This window comes from Thamnophis sirtalis, unplaced genomic scaffold, assembly GCF_051295495.1.
Source record: "Thamnophis sirtalis isolate CommonGarterSnake01/CBP01778 unplaced genomic scaffold, rThaSir2_p1.2 scaffold_3, whole genome shotgun sequence".
In the NCBI taxonomy this organism is placed as follows: Eukaryota; Metazoa; Chordata; class Lepidosauria; order Squamata; family Natricidae; genus Thamnophis; species Thamnophis sirtalis.
The window spans coordinates 161,751,148-161,771,529 of NW_028261383.1; the positions used below are offsets into that span (position 1 = coordinate 161,751,148).

The 20,382-nt window shown below is 41.7% G+C and overlaps 1 protein-coding gene across 1 annotated transcript in view; it reads left to right on the forward strand.

Annotated features, from left to right (window-relative positions):
• The window catches only part of NCKAP1L (NCK associated protein 1 like), a 99,787-nt gene that overhangs the window by 70,527 nt on the left and 8,878 nt on the right, over window positions 1-20,382 (forward strand). The window contains exons 27-29 of the mRNA XM_087710633.1: window positions 4,216-4,309; window positions 9,958-10,074; window positions 13,650-13,759. Coding sequence (XP_087566759.1) covers window positions 4,216-4,309; window positions 9,958-10,074; window positions 13,650-13,759 — 321 coding nt within the window. The remainder of the gene's footprint in view (window positions 1-4,215; window positions 4,310-9,957; window positions 10,075-13,649; window positions 13,760-20,382) is intronic.

A 20,382-nucleotide genomic window follows, 5' to 3' on the forward strand; every position in this document is an offset into this window, starting at 1 on the left:
CCACATGACCACGAAGACGTCTTTGGACAGTGCTGGCTCTTCGGCTTTGAAATGGAGATGAGCACCGCCCCCTAGAGTCTGGAATGATTAGCACATATGTGCAAGGGGAACCTTTACCTTACAGAGTCAAAAAATTGTTCAAGCAGGTGGAAATAACTTTGGTCATCTGTTGTATTAATTCCATATTGTTTTTGATTGGATCAATACATTACGGTTTAATAGGACACGTGATTTCACAACACTTTTATTTATTTCAGGACACACAATGGTGAGAAGCACACAGGGAGCCATATGTTTTTGAGCCCTGCAGCTGCAGGATAGTCTTTCTTTGATTCCAAGAAGATGGAAGAAGGGGAGCTCATTTTAATTTGCTCCGGATTCTTGGCAATCCCTACCAGTCTACAAAGTTAACTGAGTTTGTATTAGCTGTAGAAAACAAAGTATGAATCAACAGGCAGGAGTTAAGAATTGGGAAGATCTGTAGAAATAAGGCCCCGTATTTACTGCAAGGGTGCTGAATTTGTACAACCTACCTAAATGAGAGGGTGGATGCTCTGTCATTCACTGCCAGCCTCTCTGCTTAAATCAGCTTGTGTATTTCATAGAGATGCTTGATAGGGTGGGCATAAGTTAGCAGGAGCCGACCTGTTCCTCTTTAAACAACCATAAATGTTTTAATACTTTCTTTAGCCCCCAGCTGCCTTCTCTGTCAGCTTTACATGAAATCAGCAGAAGACTTTCACGGCCAGTTAATTCCTCTTCTCTTCTTCCTTCTGGCTCTTGGAAGCAACTGAAAATTTAAATCCAGTTCATGCATTTAGAGAGTCGGTGGCCCCATTTCAGTGACGGAGCACCAGGAATGCAAAGTGGCCTTGCCACAAGGCAGGGGAGCAGGCAGGCAGCCTGTATGCCTGAAGGATCATCCTCAAATAAAAGAAATTGCATTTGGCTGTAGTTGTGGAGGCGAGGTTCAGGGAAGATTGTGATACAGGGAACTGAAGTAGCATCCTAGAGGGGCAAGATCTTGCCTGAGCAAATCCAATGGGGGAAATTGTTTCTTTTGTCACAGATCCTGAATTAACCACATGTGTTTCGCTTCTTCTTCCCACTCGATCTTGTATTTGTGCAAGTAGGGAGGCAACATGGGCAGTAAGAAAACATAAACACATTATTTGCCTTACTTTAATAAGATGTCTACAGCACAAGGCAACGAATAACAGATTTGGAAGGGACCTTGGAGGTTCAATCCCCTTCTCAGGCAGGAAATCCTATACTATTTTAGACAAATGGTTGTCTAATCTCATCTTAAAAACTTCCAGTTGGGAGCATTCATGGCCTCTGGAGGCAAGTTGTTCCACTGATTAATTATTGTAACTGTCAGGAAATTTCTCCTTAGTTCTGGGTTGCTTCTCTCCTTGATTAGTTTCCTTCCATGCCTGCCTTCAGATGCTTTGGAGAATAGTTTGACTCCCTCTTCTTTGTGACAACCCCATAGATATTAGAACACTGCCAGAGGTGGTATTCAGCTGGTTCAGACCAGTTCACCTGAACCGGTAGTGGAAATTGTGGGTGGGTCCGCTCACCCGCCCCGGCTCTATGTTGTCCTATTTAGGCATGTTTTCAAGCTGCACGCATGCGAGCAAGCCATGCATGCGAGCAAAGCACATGCACAGGAGGCCATGCGCATGCGTGGATGTGTGTGCTCACATTTGCAAACCGGTAGGAAAAGTAAGTGAATACCACCCCTGGCACACTGCTATCATGTCACTCCTAGTCCTTCTTTTCATTAAACTAAACATACCATACCCAATTCCAGCAACCATTCTTTATATGTTTTAGCCTCCAGGACCCTAATCATCTTTGTTGCTCTTCTCTGTAGAGTCTCAACATTTTTTTATATTGTGACCAAAACTGGATGCAGTATTCCAAATGTGGTCTTACCAAGGCACTATAAAGTAGTATTAACACTTTATATGATCTTGATTCTATCCCTCTGTTAATGCATCCTAGGACTGTGTTGGCTTTTTTGGCAATTGGAGCACACTGCTGGCTCCTATTTAAGTCATTGTCCACTAGGAGGCCAAGATCCCTCTCACAGTTATTGCTATTGAGCCAGGTACCACCTATACTATACCTGTGCATTTGGTCTTTCTTGCCTAAATGTAGTACCTTACTTTTTTCACCATTGCATTTCATTTTGTTAGATAGCACCCATTGTTCAAGTTTGTGAAGCTCCCTCTGTATCCTAAAACTATCTTCTGGACTCTTGGCTATTCCTCCAGCTTGGTATTGTCTGCAGATTGGATGAGTTTCCATCTATCCTCTCATCTAAATCATTGATGAAGATATTGAGGAGTATTGGGCTTGAGATAGAGCCTTGGGGTACCTCACTGCTTACTTCCCAAATGTAGATACAGTTCCATTGAGGACTGCACACATTGAGTGCGGTTGGTCAGCCAGTTACGAATCCAACAAATGTTGATGCTATCTAACCCACATGTTTCTATTTTATCAAGTAGTAAGTTGTGGTCTACTTTATCAAATGCCTTACTGAAGACCAAGTAAATTATATCCACAACATTTTTCTAGTCCACTAATTTTGTCACTTTATCAAAGAAATGGATAGTCATAGTCATATATTTGGGAGAATTAATATAATGAATCTACATTGAAATTCAAAGTAAAAACTGCATCTCCTCCAGATGCTGTAAACCTTTAGGACTTCATCCACATTTAGAAAGCTGTGTTTGTGTAATGAGTATCATATGGTTACATGCAAGGTGTCAACAGTCCCTATGGCAAATACAGCAAAAGAAACTCCTGGGATATTATTTTACCAAGCATATAACTTTACTGATAATTGCACAGAGGCACAGAAGACACAAAGCCAGTTCTGAAATTTTTGCATGCAAAGCAGCATAGGTAAAATTCCCTTTTCTCTCCTGGGCTACCCACTATTCATTGTCCAGTAATCAGTTACAGTCAGTTTGTTTTGGGAAATGGTCTGAGCACCTTGGAGCTTCCCCATCGTTTGACATTAGGACATTGCTAGGTGACAGTCGGCTCTCTTGCATTCCACAATTCCCTCCCAAGCCTCCCTTGCATTCCAAACCTTGCTCTCCCCCTCCCTGTTTCTGTTGTCACTTGCAGTTGGGGTGCGTAACGAGTCAGCCCTGGCACAAAGTGTGGGAGGGAAGGGAGAATGGCCTTGAGGGACAGGAGGACCAAGACAATACAAGGGGACTAAGTCCAAGGCAGGAATGTAACCTGAGTAAATGCCTCAAATGAGACCTTCCATAGTTCTCACAAAGATAAAGGGGGCAAGCCTCTGTTATTATAACTTTACAATGAAAACAGCACTTATCTACATGGCATTTTATTTTAGGTCTACCTTAGCAATTACTCTGAATATCTCTGGTTTTGCTCTTTTGGCTTTGCTTCATTGGTTTTGTTCCTGAATATGCAAATATTACTGAGACAAAAGACTAACAAGGATGGAGCAGTGGAGGCAACCTGTCTCGCGTTCTGTCTAGGTTAACCGTGGACAAAACAATCTTGAATTATCTAATATCTCCTTTTCATCTTGGTGTGTGGAGAAGTGACAGAAAGCCAGATAGTGATGCCCATCAAATCTTCATTTGTGATGTAGTGTCATTACATCATGAGCTTCTGTGTTTCCTACAGCCAGAGCTATAATGTGTAGAAAACCACTGAGTGTCAAATATAAGCTTTGCACATGTGTACATTTAATATAGCAATGAAGCTTAAATAGCATGAAGTGGAAATGAAATAGCAAAGTTCTGAGGGAAAATAAGAAGTCCTCATTTTTTCTGGGTCTTGTTTTGTAAATTTCCTTTAAGTAAGAGGATCACACCTTGCTTTATATCAGAATCAATTTTACTCTGTTTTCAGCTTACAACCAAAGAAACCATATTTTGGTTTTATAAAAAGTGGTGAATGTGTACTTTTTTTGTAAAAACTACCACTGGAGAGTGAAGATAGGTGATCTTTTTGTTTTTGTTTTAATTAAGAAGAGTTATGTCGCTCTCTTTCTAGCAACCCAGGAAAATATATGGCCCATTTGCAGTCTGAGGTATTACAGTCTGGAAATCTACCATACTCTTTGCTTAAGCTAGATCCACCATGGTGACAGGGAATGTTATAAGAAAGAGAGTTTTGTCCCTCTCATAAGATCTGGTTCTGCCATCCCTTTAGGTGACTTTGAGCATCTTTGAATTGGCCACTGCTGCAGGACTCCCCTGTGATATCGACCCAGCCCTGGTCTCTGCACTCATCAACCTGAAGAAAGGTAAGGATACAGCTTACTAACATTTATCAGGCTTGCCCCATTAAGATAAAAATGTACCATGTTTCCCTTAAAATAAGACCTCTCCAGATAATAAGCCCAATCGGGCTTTTGAGTGCATGCCCTAAAATAAGCCCTCTCGTAAAAACATTGCAACACAGTAGCAGCCATGAGGTGACCACGTTCACCGCCTCCTGCACCTCAAAAATAATAAGACCTCACCGAAAATAAGGCCAAGCACTTATTTTAGGGGTCAAAAGAAAATAAGACCCTGTAGGGCTGCAGCATGCCTTCCTATATATCATCTAGGCAAGTTTCCAGATAGGGTATCTTTCACAGCACTGGGAAAGATCCCCTATCTAGAAACTTGCTTAGATGATACAGAAAGATCCTGTATCATCTAGAACTGGGAAAGATCCTCTTTTAGGGAATCTGTCCAAGCTGAGCATCAACTCAGCAAAAATATTTCATCTCTTGTCTCCAGGAGCTGTCACTGCTTGGATGCCATTGCTGGTTTGTTTGTACTGAAAAGGCCCACTGCCAGATCCTAGCGAAGAAAATGTCGTTATCCTGCATTTTTTTAACTGCCTTTCTCAGTTGGCAGGGGCAGTCTAGTATGTGTTATAAACAGTAGTTATGGGTTCTGAACATCTCTGTGAGTGAGATATATGCAATCTCTTACTTAGAGATTCATTCAAACATGCCCGGTTCTTGCCGACTGCCTAGATAAGTCCTTTGTGATTTCCCGTGGCCTCCTTCCTAAGACTGGAAAAAAGCTACCAGCCCAAGGTTATCAGCTGGCTTCACACCTAATGGGGGACTAATATATTTAATAGATATTAGAGACATTGGGGCACATTTATAAACATTCATCCTATTTTCAAAGCCTAGATAATCTGGGCAGATGGGATCAGAGTGGAGTTGTCATTTGCACACCTTAATTGAAGGCCCTAGAATGCTACAATAAGCAACTACAATTGCTGTGGAAGTGCATCCTTTTCTTTGATCATCTATGACCAGTGGTCTTTTTTTCATCTTCCTTTGTTGCAACATAGGTCAGAGAGGAAGAGCAGCATCTTTGATCTTCACAGAGAAAAACCTATGATCTGCTTGTTTTGCTTGTAACAAAAATCATTATATATATATATATATATATATATATATATATATATATATATATATATATATATATATATATATATATATATATATATATATATATATATAATATCATCTTCTTATTTTACTCATCTTTCCTTTACCTTTTCCTGTTGGTATCCTACATAGTGGTAAGAGCCGTAGTGGCACAGTAGTTAGAATGCAGTATTACAGACTAATTCTGCCGACTGCCATGAGTTTGATTCTGACTGGCTCAAGGTTGACTCAGCCTTCCATCCTTCTGAGGTTGGTAAAATGAGGACTCAGATTGTTGGGGGAAATATGATGACTCTGTAAAGAGGGCCGTAAAGCACTGTGAAGTGGTATATGTCTAAGTGTGATTGCTATTTATCACTCGTTTGTATCATGATTTATGATCTATGACTTATCACTTTGTTGTTTGAATGTACACTGAGAGCTTAGGCACCAGAGACAAATTTCTTGTGTGTGTAATCATCCTTGGCCAATAAAGAATATTCCATTCCATCTTGTGAATTCAATAGCTCAACTAGTAGCGAAGGAAAAAGGAGCAGAGTCCCAGCAGCTTCTTGGTGTGCCCATAAATCCTGCTTTCTCCACAAAAAGGCTGCTGCTCATATCATGAAAGTATCTTAGCAAAACTACAGTCCTCCTATCATTCTATCAGTGGTGAAAAAGACAGTAATCACCCCCCTCTTTACTGCATCTAAGCCAGCTTCCGGCAATCACCTCCTTCATTTTGACATTCTGATGAAAGGTTTTCCTGATCCCTGTTCTGTAACTTTCTTGGTTTAGAATTTCAAAAATAAAAATTTACTAGTAGAAAATGAAAGTAAATATACAGGTCCCAGGATAATGTTGCCAGATCCAATCTGAGTCAGTCACCAGAACTATAGGTCTATTCTTCCAAGTTTTCGGGAACTTCTCTCTCTCTCCAGAATATGTGCATTGGGCTGTTCTATGTAATGTATGTATATGGTGCCTGGTTGTGTGTCTCTTTTAGTTCTTAATTGGGGTATTGATGGCTGACTATTAAGTCGTTGATTGTTGTATCCTTGTGCCAATGTGTCCTTGGCTCCTAAGTACCTGTTTAACTGGTGGTAAATCAGCACTGCTGTTGTCTGACAAGGAGCCTGTTTCCCAGACTGCAATCAGTTTTCTGGCCATTTTTGTTCTGTTCAACCAACAATCTAGTAGCTGCATAATTGAATGCATGATCTTATTGATTGCAGTGTGTGAGGCCACCAATGAATTAGGATCTCCTCTTTTAACGCTTACTCGTGTTCTCGAAATCTGGTCGTTAGCTCCCTCCCTGTCTGTCTCATATAGTTTCAGGGGCAATCCATGCAAGGAGTCTGGTAAATTGCATTCAAAGTTTCTCCCACTTCCAAACGAACTTTGTCATGCATGATTTGTCCTTGTATAGTAGCAATGGTCGATGTCTGCTTGCAGATCTCAGAATTGTATATTCAGAAATATGTGTCAGCGTTCCAAGTATCATGCAGAATTAAATCAGAGTCAAAGGCAAAATGATCCTTAAAGTTCCAATTTAATAAGTCAGACATCTTGACACATCTGTGGAATCCCAATTCTGGAAGTTTCCTAGGATTCCCACCCAGTTGAAAGTTCATGATCTTGTCCCCACACCCACAAATCCGTCACATGGTCCAATCTTCTTCTTCCACGACGGCATCTCCACCCGGCTGGTTCCGGTCAGGTGTCGAGGTGCGGAGACAAAAGATGAACTTGGGCTTCTAGAAAAGAATGACAACAACACATTCCACCATTCTACTCCTTTCTATTCCCCCCTCCCAACTACTACACTAATGAAACAGCATAGGAAAATAATAGAGAGTGTGGCAGGCCAAAGATCCTAAAAGGAACATAACTGCAGGCCTGACACTATGCTTCTGTTCGTTTTCTTCACTTGAATAGAATAGAATAGAACTGGAAGGGACTTTGGAGGTCTTCTAGTCCTGCCCCCTGCTTAAGCAGGAAAACCTATACTATTTCATATAAGTGGCTGTCCAGTTTCTTCTTAAAAAATCTCCAGTGATGGAGCACCCACATTTTCCAAAGGCTATTCTACTGGTTAATTGTCCTCATTGTTGGGAAGTTTCTCCTTAATTCCAGGTTGCTCTCTCTCTTTCCGACCATTGTCCTGCCTTCTGGTGCTTTGGAGAATAATTCCACCCCCTCTTCTTTGTGGCAGCCCCTCAAAAACTGGAAAACTGATATCATGTTGCCCCTAATTCTTCTTTTCTTTAGACTAGCCAAATCCAAATTCTGCAGCCATTCTTCATACGTTTTAGTCTCCAGCCCTTTGAACATCTTAGTTGCTCTTCTCTGAACTTTTTCCAAAATCTCAACATTATTTTTTTTTTTTTGTAGTATGGTGACCAAAACTGATTGCAGTATTCCAGGTGTGGCCTTACTAGGGTTTTATAAAGCAATACTAATACTTCACATAATCTTGATTCTATGTCTCTGTTTATACAACCCAGGATTATATTAGCTTAACTTCCCTCCAGCTTTTAGGAGAGTTCCCAATGCGATCCCAATCTGCCTCAATACCTGACTGAACCTAATTTGAAAGTCTGCAGGCTTCTTCCCAGTCCATCTCAAGACTGTAATTAAATGCAGACTCCATGGCTGAAGCATTCAGTCACTTTTCCTATTTCCCTCTTTCTTTTCTGTACCGTTTTTTTTCTCTCCGTGAAAAATTCTGGAGAGGAATTTGAAAGCTTGTGTGCAATTGTGACCCTTTCTCAGAAAATAAGGACATTTTGTTTAAGGATACTGCCTAATAAGGCTGTTGGAAAGGGTTTAACTAAGGACAATATCTGATGCTGTGCTTGCTTATGCCTTTCTTCTCTGCCTGAGGAATTAAAGAATCTGTTTCAAACTGATGTGCAAAACAGTGAATTTGATAGATCGGGGTTGCCATCTTCTTACAATCCTAATTCTCTTGACTAGTTTCCTTTTTTCTGAACTGTATAGTATTTGTATTTACTAAGCGAGTTATTATTTCCCTGGCGTCTGGCATGCTAGCTTCAAGCTGAATCTGTGACTTTGTTGTAGTTTGTTACGCATCTCCCTTTTGCCTGAGGTGACTCCCTGCAAGCTTGCTTCCTTCCTCTTCCTGCTGGCTCGAGAAACCATAGTTATGTGGCACCATTCAACCAAAGTCATTGCTTCTTGCCACAACAATTACATTCCCAAGTCAAATGTGTAAGAAATCCTCCCCGCCCTGCACCCCCAACATATATAGTACCAAGACATGCTTGGATTAAATGATGGTTTGTTGCAGTGGTGGGTTTCAAAAATTCTTCGAACCTACTCTGTGGGTGTGGCCTCCTTTGTGGGAGTGGCTTCCCGCCCATGTGACTGGATGGGAGTGGCTTGCTGCCCATGTGACCAGATATGAAGATGCCGATGACACTTGTCAAAACCACCTTAAATTACCTCACACACAGCACTGGCATGCATAAGAATATGATGTAAACTTGTTTTTTAAAAGGCATCTTTGGTTTGCGTTAAAACAACTTCAACACACGCAATGTTCTGATTGCACCACAAACGCAGTAGTCATCCTTACCTTTCACAGAGGCACTGAGTTTTATAAATATGAGCATGATAGTGTAGAATAATCAAATCCAAGGACCAGTGATGGGTTTCAAAAAAATTTGGAACCTCTTCTGTAGGTGTGGCCTGCTTTCCGGGTCCACTGGTGGAACCTCTTCTAACCGGTTCGGTAGATTTGACGAACCGGTTCTACCGAATAGGTGCGAACTGGTAGGAACCCACCTCTGGTTTGTTGAACAGGCAATAAGGGAGGGAGGGGAACCCTGATGTTTTCAAATGAGTGGATTTACATATAGTCTCAAAAAGCACAATCCACATTAAAGTTTGGCAGGGCCTGTGAACCCAGCCTCTTTTTCCCCTCACGCTTCCCCGGCATCACTTTGTATAGTATGGTGTCCTATCAAGGATTAGTGGGGCCTGAAGAGGGCAATGTTGATATTCATTTTATATTATGAACTGAATCAAATCAGCTTTTTCTTTCCTCTTGAATAAACATGCTTCCAAATGCATAATCTGCACCAGAGAGGCACATTGGTCTCCCTCTCTGTCTAAGGAAGACTAATGAGATGTAAAGAACTTAGGGGTCTTTTTCCTCCTCTCCTCTCCTCTAGCCCATCACCCATTATTCTAGCAGTGCCTTCTTTTCATTTCTTTCTTTATGATGCACACGTGTTGATTGAAGCGGAGCTGAGCAGTGTCAGTTCTGTTCAGCTAGCCAGCTCCTTCCATCAGTTAATTTATTGGCCTGTCAGAACCATCATATATTTTTTTAATTCACATTTCCTTCTTTTTCCCCCTCCTTTTTTTTTGGGGGGGGAGGGGGAGAGCAAGCCTTCCGAGCAGCTGAGCAGGAAAGGAAACTGCTAACGTAAATCAGACCTATTTGTGAAATCTCTTGGTGTACATCATCCTTTTTGTCTCCCCGATAGACAGCTCATCCCCTGAGGAGGACTACAAGACGGCCTGCTTGCTCCTAGTCTTCATAGCTGTGTCTCTGCCACTCCTGGTCTCAGACCCTTCCTCTATTTACCTCACTGAGATAGATGGTAAGAGACATAATACCAGCATGGAGCATCCTCTCCAAATGTCTGCAAATATACTTGTTTGCTGTCTTATCTGGTTTGTATGACGTGTTAACTTGCCCTGTATTTTAACTCAGGTTGCAGCAGTTCAATCATAATCTGTATCCTGACTTGGGGTAGCTTCCTTATGGCTGCCATGTGTAAGATACAAAAATCCAGGGACTCATCTTTTTGTTGCCATCTACTGGTTGCCTGGATTATGGCAGCCAAGTTACGGAAGACTTAAGCTTGCTTGCATTTAATTATCAAATTTATATGGCTGCTCATCTCACAAGAAGTGACTTGTGCTGTTGTGTGCAAAAAAAAATCCCTATTAAAACAATAAACATGTCAAACATAGTCATATTGAGCACAGGGAGAGAGAGACAGAGACAAAGAGGGACACACAGAGACAGAGAGAGACACACACAGAAACAGAGAGACAGAGGGACAGAGGGAGAGAGACAGAGACAGAAACAGACACAGAGAGAGATTTAATCAGCAACATAGCATCTCAAGATGTCACCAGTCCCCTAAGACTACCAGACCTGATGGGGTCCAGAAAGTAAGAAGGGATGGATCTGTCCTCACTTCAGAGGGGAGAATGTTCTATAAGATGGGTACCAGAGCAGAGAAGGCCTACTTCCTTAAGCTTTGTCAATGCTCCAAGAATACAAGTATAGCCACTCCTGCAGCTTCATTTCTCCTGGTTCACTGACAAAAGGGCAACTGACAAAAGCGCGCCTGACAAAATCGCGAGTTCTAAACCACGCTGACGAATGAGCACTGAATCGTGCCAACAACAGCGCGGCAACAGAAGCGTGCTGTAAACCTAAACCTAACCCTAAACCTAACGCTAACCCTAACTCTAACCCTAAACCTAACCCTGAACCTAACCCTGAACCTAACCCTAAACCTAACCCTACCTTAACTTAAATCGCCCTTCTGTCGACGTGCTGTTGTTGGTGCATTGATGACGTCGCGGTTTTAGCAATGCGGTTTTGTTGTCGCGCTTTTGTCGTGCGAGCTTTTGTCGGGTCACAATTTCTCTTCACCAAACTTTGTTCCCTTCTCCTTAGCCACAGATGCCAGCAGGATCTGATTCACATACAGGGAGCAGCTAGAACAAAAATAAATGAATGTAGATCTTCCCATCTGAGAATACCTGAAGTATTAATTCCTTTTCTGGTCAAACCAAGCCTCTATTTGGAAGTGATGGCCAGATGATGGATAAAGTGAGATTTCCCTTCACTTTCCTTGACAATTACAGGTAGTCTCCAATTGAGCTCTAAATATCTGTTGTTCAGTGAGACATTCGTTAAGTGAGTTTTGCCCCATTTTACAACCTTCATTGCCACAGCTGTTAAGGGAATCACTGCAGGCATTCGATTAGAAACACAGTCGTTAAGTGAATCTGGCTTCCAGAAGGTCACAGAAGGGGATCATATGACCCTGGGACACTGCCACCATCATAAAGATGAATTGGTTGCCAAGAGTCCGAATTTTGATCACGTGACCATGGGGATGCTGCAAAGGTCTTAAGGTCTTAAAAACGGCCATAAGTCACTTTTTTTCAGTGGCGTTGTAACTTCAAACGATCACTAAATGAACTCTTGTAACTCTGTATTCTGTCTGTAGGCAGGATGAGAGGGAATGGGGCAGTTCAGTGCATCCATAGCAGTAGACTTATATACCGCTTCATAGGCCTTTCAGGCCTCTCTAAGCGGTTTACAGAGAGTCAGCATATTGCCCCCAACAATCTGGGTCCTCATTTTACCCACCTCGGAAGGATGGAAGGCTGAGTCAACCCTGAGCCGGTGAGATTTGAACCGCTGACCTGCTGATCTAGCAGTAGCCTGCAGTGCTGCATTTAACCACTGCGCCACCTTGGCTCCATCTCTTTTCTAATATGTTAAAGGCTAAGCAAATGAGGAGGCAGATCTTAGTTCGAAGTAAGCCTTGTTACCTGGGATCACCAGGGTTAGGGAGTAAGCTTAACATGAACAGTATTGCTGGCTGCAGCTAAAAAGACTTGCACTAAGAATCAATTTTAGGCAATTGTTAGGTAAGCTCCCCGTTGGGAGAGCAAGTACATTCAGAGAAGCGTTGTGAGAGTATTGTTGGAGAACACACAAACCAGCATACAGAGACACTGCAGTTTAAGTAGGCTTTTACTTTCGTGGAAATAGAGGTATCAGAGTCCATCAAATAGTCCAAGTCATACACGGATAAGTCAGTCAGTCATCAATGTCTTTCAGTTAAGGGATAATCCAAATAACATAGTCCATAATCATACAAACAGTCTGGTACTCAAAGTTTGCTAGCAGTTGCAAAACTTACAATAGCTCACGGCACTTCCTAACAGCCAGCTTCCAAAACACTCAGATCAGATCAGCCCAGCATCTAACAAACAGAGAGCTAACAGTCATTCTGGCTCCCTCTTATGGCCAATTGAGGGAACAGCAACCAATCACATTTTACAGTATGATTTAAAGAAACAGGTATAGCATTGTTACATGATTTATATGTTGCCAACCCAACCGTTAGATTATATTCCTAACAGCAATGATAGTCAGAAGGAGCTCTGGGCTACTTCCAGCATTTCATGCCCTCTTGCCATAAAATAATTTTTATGATGGTGATTTGAACGCTTCCAAGCATATGTCTAAAATTGGGTTTCTTTGGAGTGTGAAGCCAAGTTTAGCCATTCTACCTTAACCCTCATTGGCTGTATTACAGGAGTTCATTGAATCAGGTCACATTGGCTCAAGGAATTGTTGAAAGTTCTTAAAAGCTGCCTGAGGGTAGCAACAGTACAATTTTTGGCAGATAATATTGGCCACTCCCTTTGTTTAGCAAAAGCAGCCAAAGATCAGGATTGTAACTGTGTTACGGAGACGGGGAAATTGGATAACATCCTTGCATTGTTGGGAGCTTACTAATGGCTCTACGGTATATAGGGGCCTCCTCAAATTTTAAAGTCCAGTTGACCAAGCAGAATATGATTTTAATTTTGCAAAAGTAGCTAGATGGTCCCTCTCAAAATAGATGCAAAGAACGTCTACAACCATAGAGGTAGTCCTCGACTTACAACAGTTGGTTTAGTGACCCTTCGAAATTACAACGAGCACTGAAAAAAGTGACTTAGGACTGTTTTTCTACACTTAGGACACTTGCAGGATCCTCATCGCCTTTAGATTTACACTTGGATGTTTGACAGCAGAGTCATATTTATGATAGTTGCAGTGTCCCAGGGTCATGTGATCACTTTTTGCAATCTTCTGACAAGCAAAGACAATGGGGAAGTCAGATTCAATTAACAACCATATTACTAAGTTAACAACTTCAATGATTTGCTTAACAAATGTGACAAGAAAAGTCATAAAATGGGGCTGTTAGGAAGTTTAATTATATCCTCAGCCCCTGAAATATTGCCCTCCTACCCCCCACCACAACTTAGTATTTTGGCCAAAGCCAAATAGCTGTAGTATGTCCAACATCACTAAGAATACCATCCACTATATTGATTGAACCCAACTGTTGCTATTTCTTTGCTGCAGGTTATAGAAACAATATCCACTGCCTTGCCAAAGCTATCATCCAGGTGTCGGCTGCACTCTTCACCATCTACAACAAAAACATTGAGAGCCATCTCAAGGAATTTCTGGTTGTGAGTGGAACTCTTGATCTTTCCTGCATGTGTTATTCCTCCATGGGTTTTCAGGACTCCCCAAATCGCCTTTATTTCTCTAGATCAGTACAAGTAGGAGGCCATAGCTTAGTGGAGAACAAAGGTCCCTAGATTGTGAACCATTTCCCTCTCCTCCCCTCTCCTCCCCTCTCTTCCCCTCCCCCTCCCTTCCTCTTCTCCCCTCTTCTCCCCTCCTCCCCTCTTCATCCCCTTCCTCTCATCTCCACCCTTCCTCTCCCCTTTTCTCCCCTCCCCTCCTCTCTTTTTTCTTTCTTTGCATTTTTCCTGCATTACTTTTTTTTAACTTTCGCTTTTTTCCCTGTCAACATTTGTATTGTTTTTATTCTTTAAAAAATAACCTTTCGCTGGGGCTTAATTTAAAAATTAAATCAAAATATGTCTGTTGCATAACAAAATATTTTCAATGTTATTAATCTTTAAAAACACTCTTGCATATCATCTTTTGAAACATCAGAGCATGGCAATTCATTTTCCTGAATGTTGTTTTGAATTATTTTTTAAAATATTTCTGGGAAAAAGAGATCCTTATGTTCTAGCAAATATACAGTAATGTATGACTAAAGATTTGTGGGCCATTCTCTTCTCTTTCACACAATGGTCATTATCGGTGTCATTTTTATAAAAAGGCAACCTCTGAATTGCTTCCTTTGTTCTCTTCTTGCATTCACTTTTGGTTTATTCTATGGAGAATTGGTGGTTTGTTTGCTTCTTTTTATTTTTAAGGCTAGTGAAAATAATTTGTTTTCTGAGAAAGTAATTTCTCTTTCATTTGCTGCAGAAAGATGGAGACAAATTGCATTTGGTCAGATTTAAGGCTGATAATTGCCTTTTATAAAATATGTTCACCATGACAAAAGTTATATATACATCTAATTTTGATGGTTAGGGGGAAAATACATTGTCAATCAACTTCATTAGGTTTTTTTTTTTAAAGGAACTAGTATTTGAAACTGTATATATGCCTAGAATGACTTTTGCTTAATGTGGTATGTCCAGTCATTGTGGCCTGTTCAATAGTGCTTAGAGCAGTATTGTATGTGAAAAACAATAGACAGGTGAGCCAGAAGGAAAAGAAAAATCCAAAAGGCACACTTTTATTCTCCACCTGAAGATTTAGCAAATGGTGTGCATGTTCAGGCTTTCAAGGTTCAATGTTTTCTTCATTAATCAAAGTGATTAAAAATCCAGGGGGCAAAAGGAGGGGGATGGACTTACCCTAGATTTACCCTTTGCACATTAAGCTAGATTTACCCTTTGCACATTAAGCCCAATTTGATTTTACCTTCTGCTCATTTTTCTTATGTGGAATCATCTTGCCTGATAAAGACTATTTGAACATGTGCAACTAGTTTGTACATTTTCCGTTGCCGTCATAAAAATATTGCCTCAAGAGGAGTTTGGGCCTTTCTGGTGCCCATTATCTCCTGTTAACAGCTGGCCATTCTCTTTTGGTCTTCCTTAAGCCCATATGTCTTTCTGATAAGAGACCTACGTTAAAGTTCTGCTTCCTTCCGATCTGCGAAAGGAAGAAAATTCATGCAGGTCACGCTCAGTAACACTGCTTCTTACAGACCCGATATTTGGGCTGCTACTTGGTAAAAGAAAATAAAGAGGAACAGGGAAGTCTGACTAAATGATTTTCTTGAGATTTTTCCAGTTATCAGACTGGACACACATTTGCAAATTGGACTGCTACCTATAATTCAGGGACCAGTTCCATGGTCTTTCAAATTCTCCTTGACCAAAGACATTTCTTCTTGCTAATATTTCAAGTGACTCACATCTTGTGCAACTATATCATCCCACACAAATGTAAAAAAAAAAAAAAAGTAAACCCACCGGCTATTAGTGATGGATAGAGGTGCCACTCAACATGATCGCTTCCTTATTTCTGGCTTCTGGGAATCAGTATATCTGTTGATCAGATACCATGGCAGGTTGCAATTTCACTCTGCCATCCTGCCAGTTGAAAGGGGGTCATGGAAATGAGGAAGGTAGTTGTGGGCACTGGGCAATCAGCTTTATTATACAATCCTTGAGCTGGCACATTGCAGGTAAATGTTGTTACCCTTTTCCACTTGAAGACTGCAATTCAACAGGGAGAGCCCAGTAGTGGAAAATTCTTCACCAGCTGAGTCTCTGTCTGTTGTGAATCCCTTAAAACATGCCCCCCCACCCCAAGAAAAATTATGATTTTTAAAAATTATTTCAGGGTATGAGAAAAGATTAACCCCCAAAGAGGCTGCCCCTATCAAATAGAAATGCATTATCCCAAAGGTGCTTTTTTCAAGAGGCAACTGGACTTTCTGGTTTTTCTTTGAAGATGTTTTGCTTCTCATCCAAGAAGCTGCTTCAGCTCTGACTGAATGGTGAGGAATGAAAGGATTTATATTCCTTGCAGACAGATGGTCATTTGCATTGTTTTTAGAGAATTGTTGAGGCCATCTGGAAGTTTATCTGTGTCCTCAGGGTCCCCTGAGTGGTGCAAATGGGTGTGGAGCCTTCTTGGAACTGCTGGAGGGACTATGTCAGGGGTGGGTTTCAACCGGTTCGCGGCGGTCCCTGCGAACCGGTTGGTCTGCGAACCCGGAAGTAAGTAACTTCTGGGAACGGTGAAGGGCCCACCTGCCCGCCCGCACTCCTTACCCATTTTTGACGAGTTCTGCGCTTCCACGCATGTGCAGGATGCATACAGCGCCTGCGCGATCCTCCAGGAGCAGCTGGAGCATCGCACAGACGCTAGTACGCATGTGTGCACCGCGCGCGTGCACGAGGACGCCGCCAGCCCCATTCCAACCGAACTGGTTGGAACGGGGCGAGAAACCCACCCCTGGACTATGTTGTAGACTGGAGATAGATGATGTTGTATCCCTCCCCCTCTGTTGAGAGAGAGCTGTTTAATTTTGACATAGATGGCCTCTTTGACCCTTCTTTCAAACCAGTGGTTCTCTATGTCCCAAATACGGATTTTTCTGTCTTCAAAAGAGTGAGCTTTGTCTTTTTAAATGCAGATGGACTGTTGAATCTTGTACTGATGGGTCTGTTCTCCTATGTTGTGCCACTTCATAAATGCAAACCATCCAGTCAGAGCTGAAGAAGCTCCTTGGATGAGAAGTGAAACTTATTCAAAGAAAAAGTAGAAAGTCCAATTGAAAAAGCACCTTTGGGACAACCATGACCTGGATGACTGAGAATCTCCATAGACATTTAGAAATGCATGAGTTTTTAACTGATTAAATTTACATATCACACAAACGGAAAAACATTTTTTATGGGGGTTCTGAAAAGAAGATGAATGGGGTTTTTTTCTGCAGAATTTACAGTGTTTTAAAATGTTCTTTGCTTAAAGGGAAGTGATTTTCATTATTTTAATCACACCTGTGAAAAATGTGCATGCATTGGACCTTTTAAGCTAATTAAAAAGAAAAACAGCACATGCTTTGACCTTTCTGAGCCGAGAAGTTTGCTGATTGCCCAATGTAGGTAGTCCTTGACTTATGGCCACAACTGAGCCCAAAGTTTATGTTGCTAAGTGAGCAACTTACTAGGTTAATTTTGCCCCATTTTACGCTTTTTTTGCCCCCATTGTTAAGTGGACCACTGTAGTTGTTAGGTCAACAACACAGCTGATTAAGTGAATCTGGCTTCCCCATTGACTTTGCTTGTCAGAAGGTTTTCAAAACGATACTATGACTGTTAGGTAAGCTCCCCGTTGGGAGAGCAAGTACGTTCAGCGAAGCATTGTGAGAGTTGTGTTGGAGAACACAAAAACCAGCATACAGAGACCCTGCAGTTTAAATAGATTTTTACTTTCGTGGTATCAGAGGTATCAGAGTCCATCAAACAGTCCAAGTCATACATGGATAAGTCAGTCAGTCATCAATGTCTTTCAGTTAAGGGATAATCCAAATAACATAGTCCAGTATCATATAAACAGTCCGGTAATCAAGGTTTACTAACAGTTGCAAAACCTACAATAGCTCATGGCACTCAGATCAGATCAGCCCAGCATCTAACAAACAGAGAGAGAACTAACAGTCATTCTGGCTCCCTCTTATGGCCGATTGAGGAAAAACAGCAGCCAATCACATTTTACAGTATGATTTAAAGAAACAGATTCAACATTGTTACATGATTCATATATTGCCAACCCAACCGTTTGAATTATATTCCTAACAATGACTGTCATAAATATGAGTCAGTTGCTAACTATCTGAATTTTGATCACATGAGGATGCTGCAACAGTCCTAAGTGTGAAAAATGGCTGCAACTCACTTTTTTCAGTGCTGTTGTAAGTTTGAAAGGTCACTAAATGAACTGTTGTAAGTCAAGGACCACCTTCATGTTTGGACATGCAGCCTGATACAGTATTTAACAACTTACCTGGTAGTCATAAGCAACCCAGAATACAAGAAAGTGGGCGAAAAGGACTGACAGAGGAAAATCAAGTTGCTCCATTCTTTCTTCATTGCGTTTCAGTGCTAGTAAATGCCTTCACTACTGACCAGATTGGAAATATAGCAATGGAGAAAAGGGATTTGTTTCTGCATTAGCCTACTTGGTAAAAGTCCATTTACTTCATTATCTCAAGTATAGGCAGTAAGGCAGATGACCTTATCAAGAGATATGCACCAACTGTTGCCTAGGCAAAAGGGGCTGAAGCCTTTTAAAGCCCAAAGCTATGAGATTACTCTTGGAAATAGCTCAGGCAGGAACGTCTCTCGGTTTTCTGGATTACAAAAAGGAAGAGGTGTATCCAGCACCCTCAGACTTGCAAGCTTCTCTCCTTATAGATGATGTCAACCAAAGCTTCAGCCTCCCAGTGAATTGGTTCCATGGTCAGATCTACTTAGTGCGTAGAGCAGGGGGCACCACGTGTCTGAGCTTGATAGTTAAACAATGGTGGGGTTGGTTAATACTGTGTGATAGACTACGAAGGCTCTAAACTAGTCGGGGAAGTTAAACAAAAATATCCCAAGAAGGAAGCGGCAGTCAACTTCCATGTTTTGCCTGAACTCAGTTCAATTTGAAGGTTGGGGGGGAAAAATAGATGGGGAAGGCAATTTTTGTTGAAGGAGGCTAGGATTGGTTTGTGTGTGTGTGTGTGTGTGTGTGTGTGTGTGTGTGTGTGTGTGTGTGTACGTGCGCGCTGTTAAAAGAGCAAGAATTGTTTTTATCCTGTTGGTAGACTCTTTGATTGCTTCCAGGAGCAGGGAGAAATGAAATGAGGCTGCTAGTAACCAGGCTGAATCTCTTGCCACACCCTTGGACTCGAAATGCTTCCTTTCATTTTTACTTGCCAGAAATGTCCAACTAACGAACCCAACCAGTTCAGCACACCGAGACTCTCAGCTTTCTCAAAGGACTGTTTTATTGAGTACATCATTTCGGCACGAATGAAAACGAAACCAGCTCTAAATATTTCCCATGGTTTCAGTATAATTAAAGAATAGATCATTCCCTCCCTCAAGGTCCCAGGTCACACTGTCCAATGAGGTCCTGGCATCTCCTTGGCAATTCCCCTCAGTCCATCTGGCCAGCACCTGTTGAGATTACCTTGGTTCCAGTGGTGGGATTCAAATAATTTAACAACCGGTTCTCTGCCCTAATGACCATCTGGGTAGGTGGATCTGGGTGGTCATGTGACTGGGTGGGCGTGGCCAACTCAAGGTCACTCAGGTCGCCTTAGCTGTTACAATGTAATAAGGGTTAACCGGAGAGGCAGTTTCTGAGAGCAGGGCAATAAAGATTAGGCTAGAAACAACACCAGAATGTTTCCTTCCTGCCTTCCTTACAGGATTAGCCCTGTAAAGTGGGAAAAAACAAAAGGAGATTTCTTCCAACAATCAGTTCTCTGAACTACTTAGAAAGTTACCAACCGGTTCTCCCAAATAGGTGCGAACTGGCTGAATCCCACCACTGCTTGGTTCCCATCAATGGTGGGATTCAATTTTTTTTTAATACCACTTCTGTGGGCGTGGCTTTGTTGGCGTGGCAGGGGAAGGATACTGCAAAATCCCCATTCCCTCCCCACTCTCAAAATGTCCACTACTGGTTCTCCAGAACCTGTCAGAACTGGCTGAATACCACCTCTGGTTCCTATGGGATGGCCTGTTGTTCTTGTCTAGGCTGACATTCCAGGCCACCCACCACCACCTGTGTGGTAATCTGAGAAATGGAAAAAGTGGCTGCAGGAGGCCAGATCCGTTTCGAGGTTGAAATTGTCTGCCCTTATTGCTAATCTTATCCTTCATCTCTTTTCCTACTAATCACCTGACTTCTTTCCAAAGTAATGGGGATAAATTTTAATGGATGTTACCATCCTTGGTGCCAGGAAAAAAAAAGGGGGGGGGATGCTATTTTTAATTAAGGGTGACTCATGGGCACGGGATGACGTGAAGGCAATATGGTGTGGGGAAATGTTTTTGGAGTTCTATCCTATTGATGCAAGTTGGGAAAAGAAGATACCTTATAGAATATCTCTAGAAAAAAGTGAAAAAGTAAGAACCCAACTAAATCTTGTCATCCTAAGAATTAGCAGTACATCTCGCAGTCTTTACATGTGAAGAAGGTTTTAATG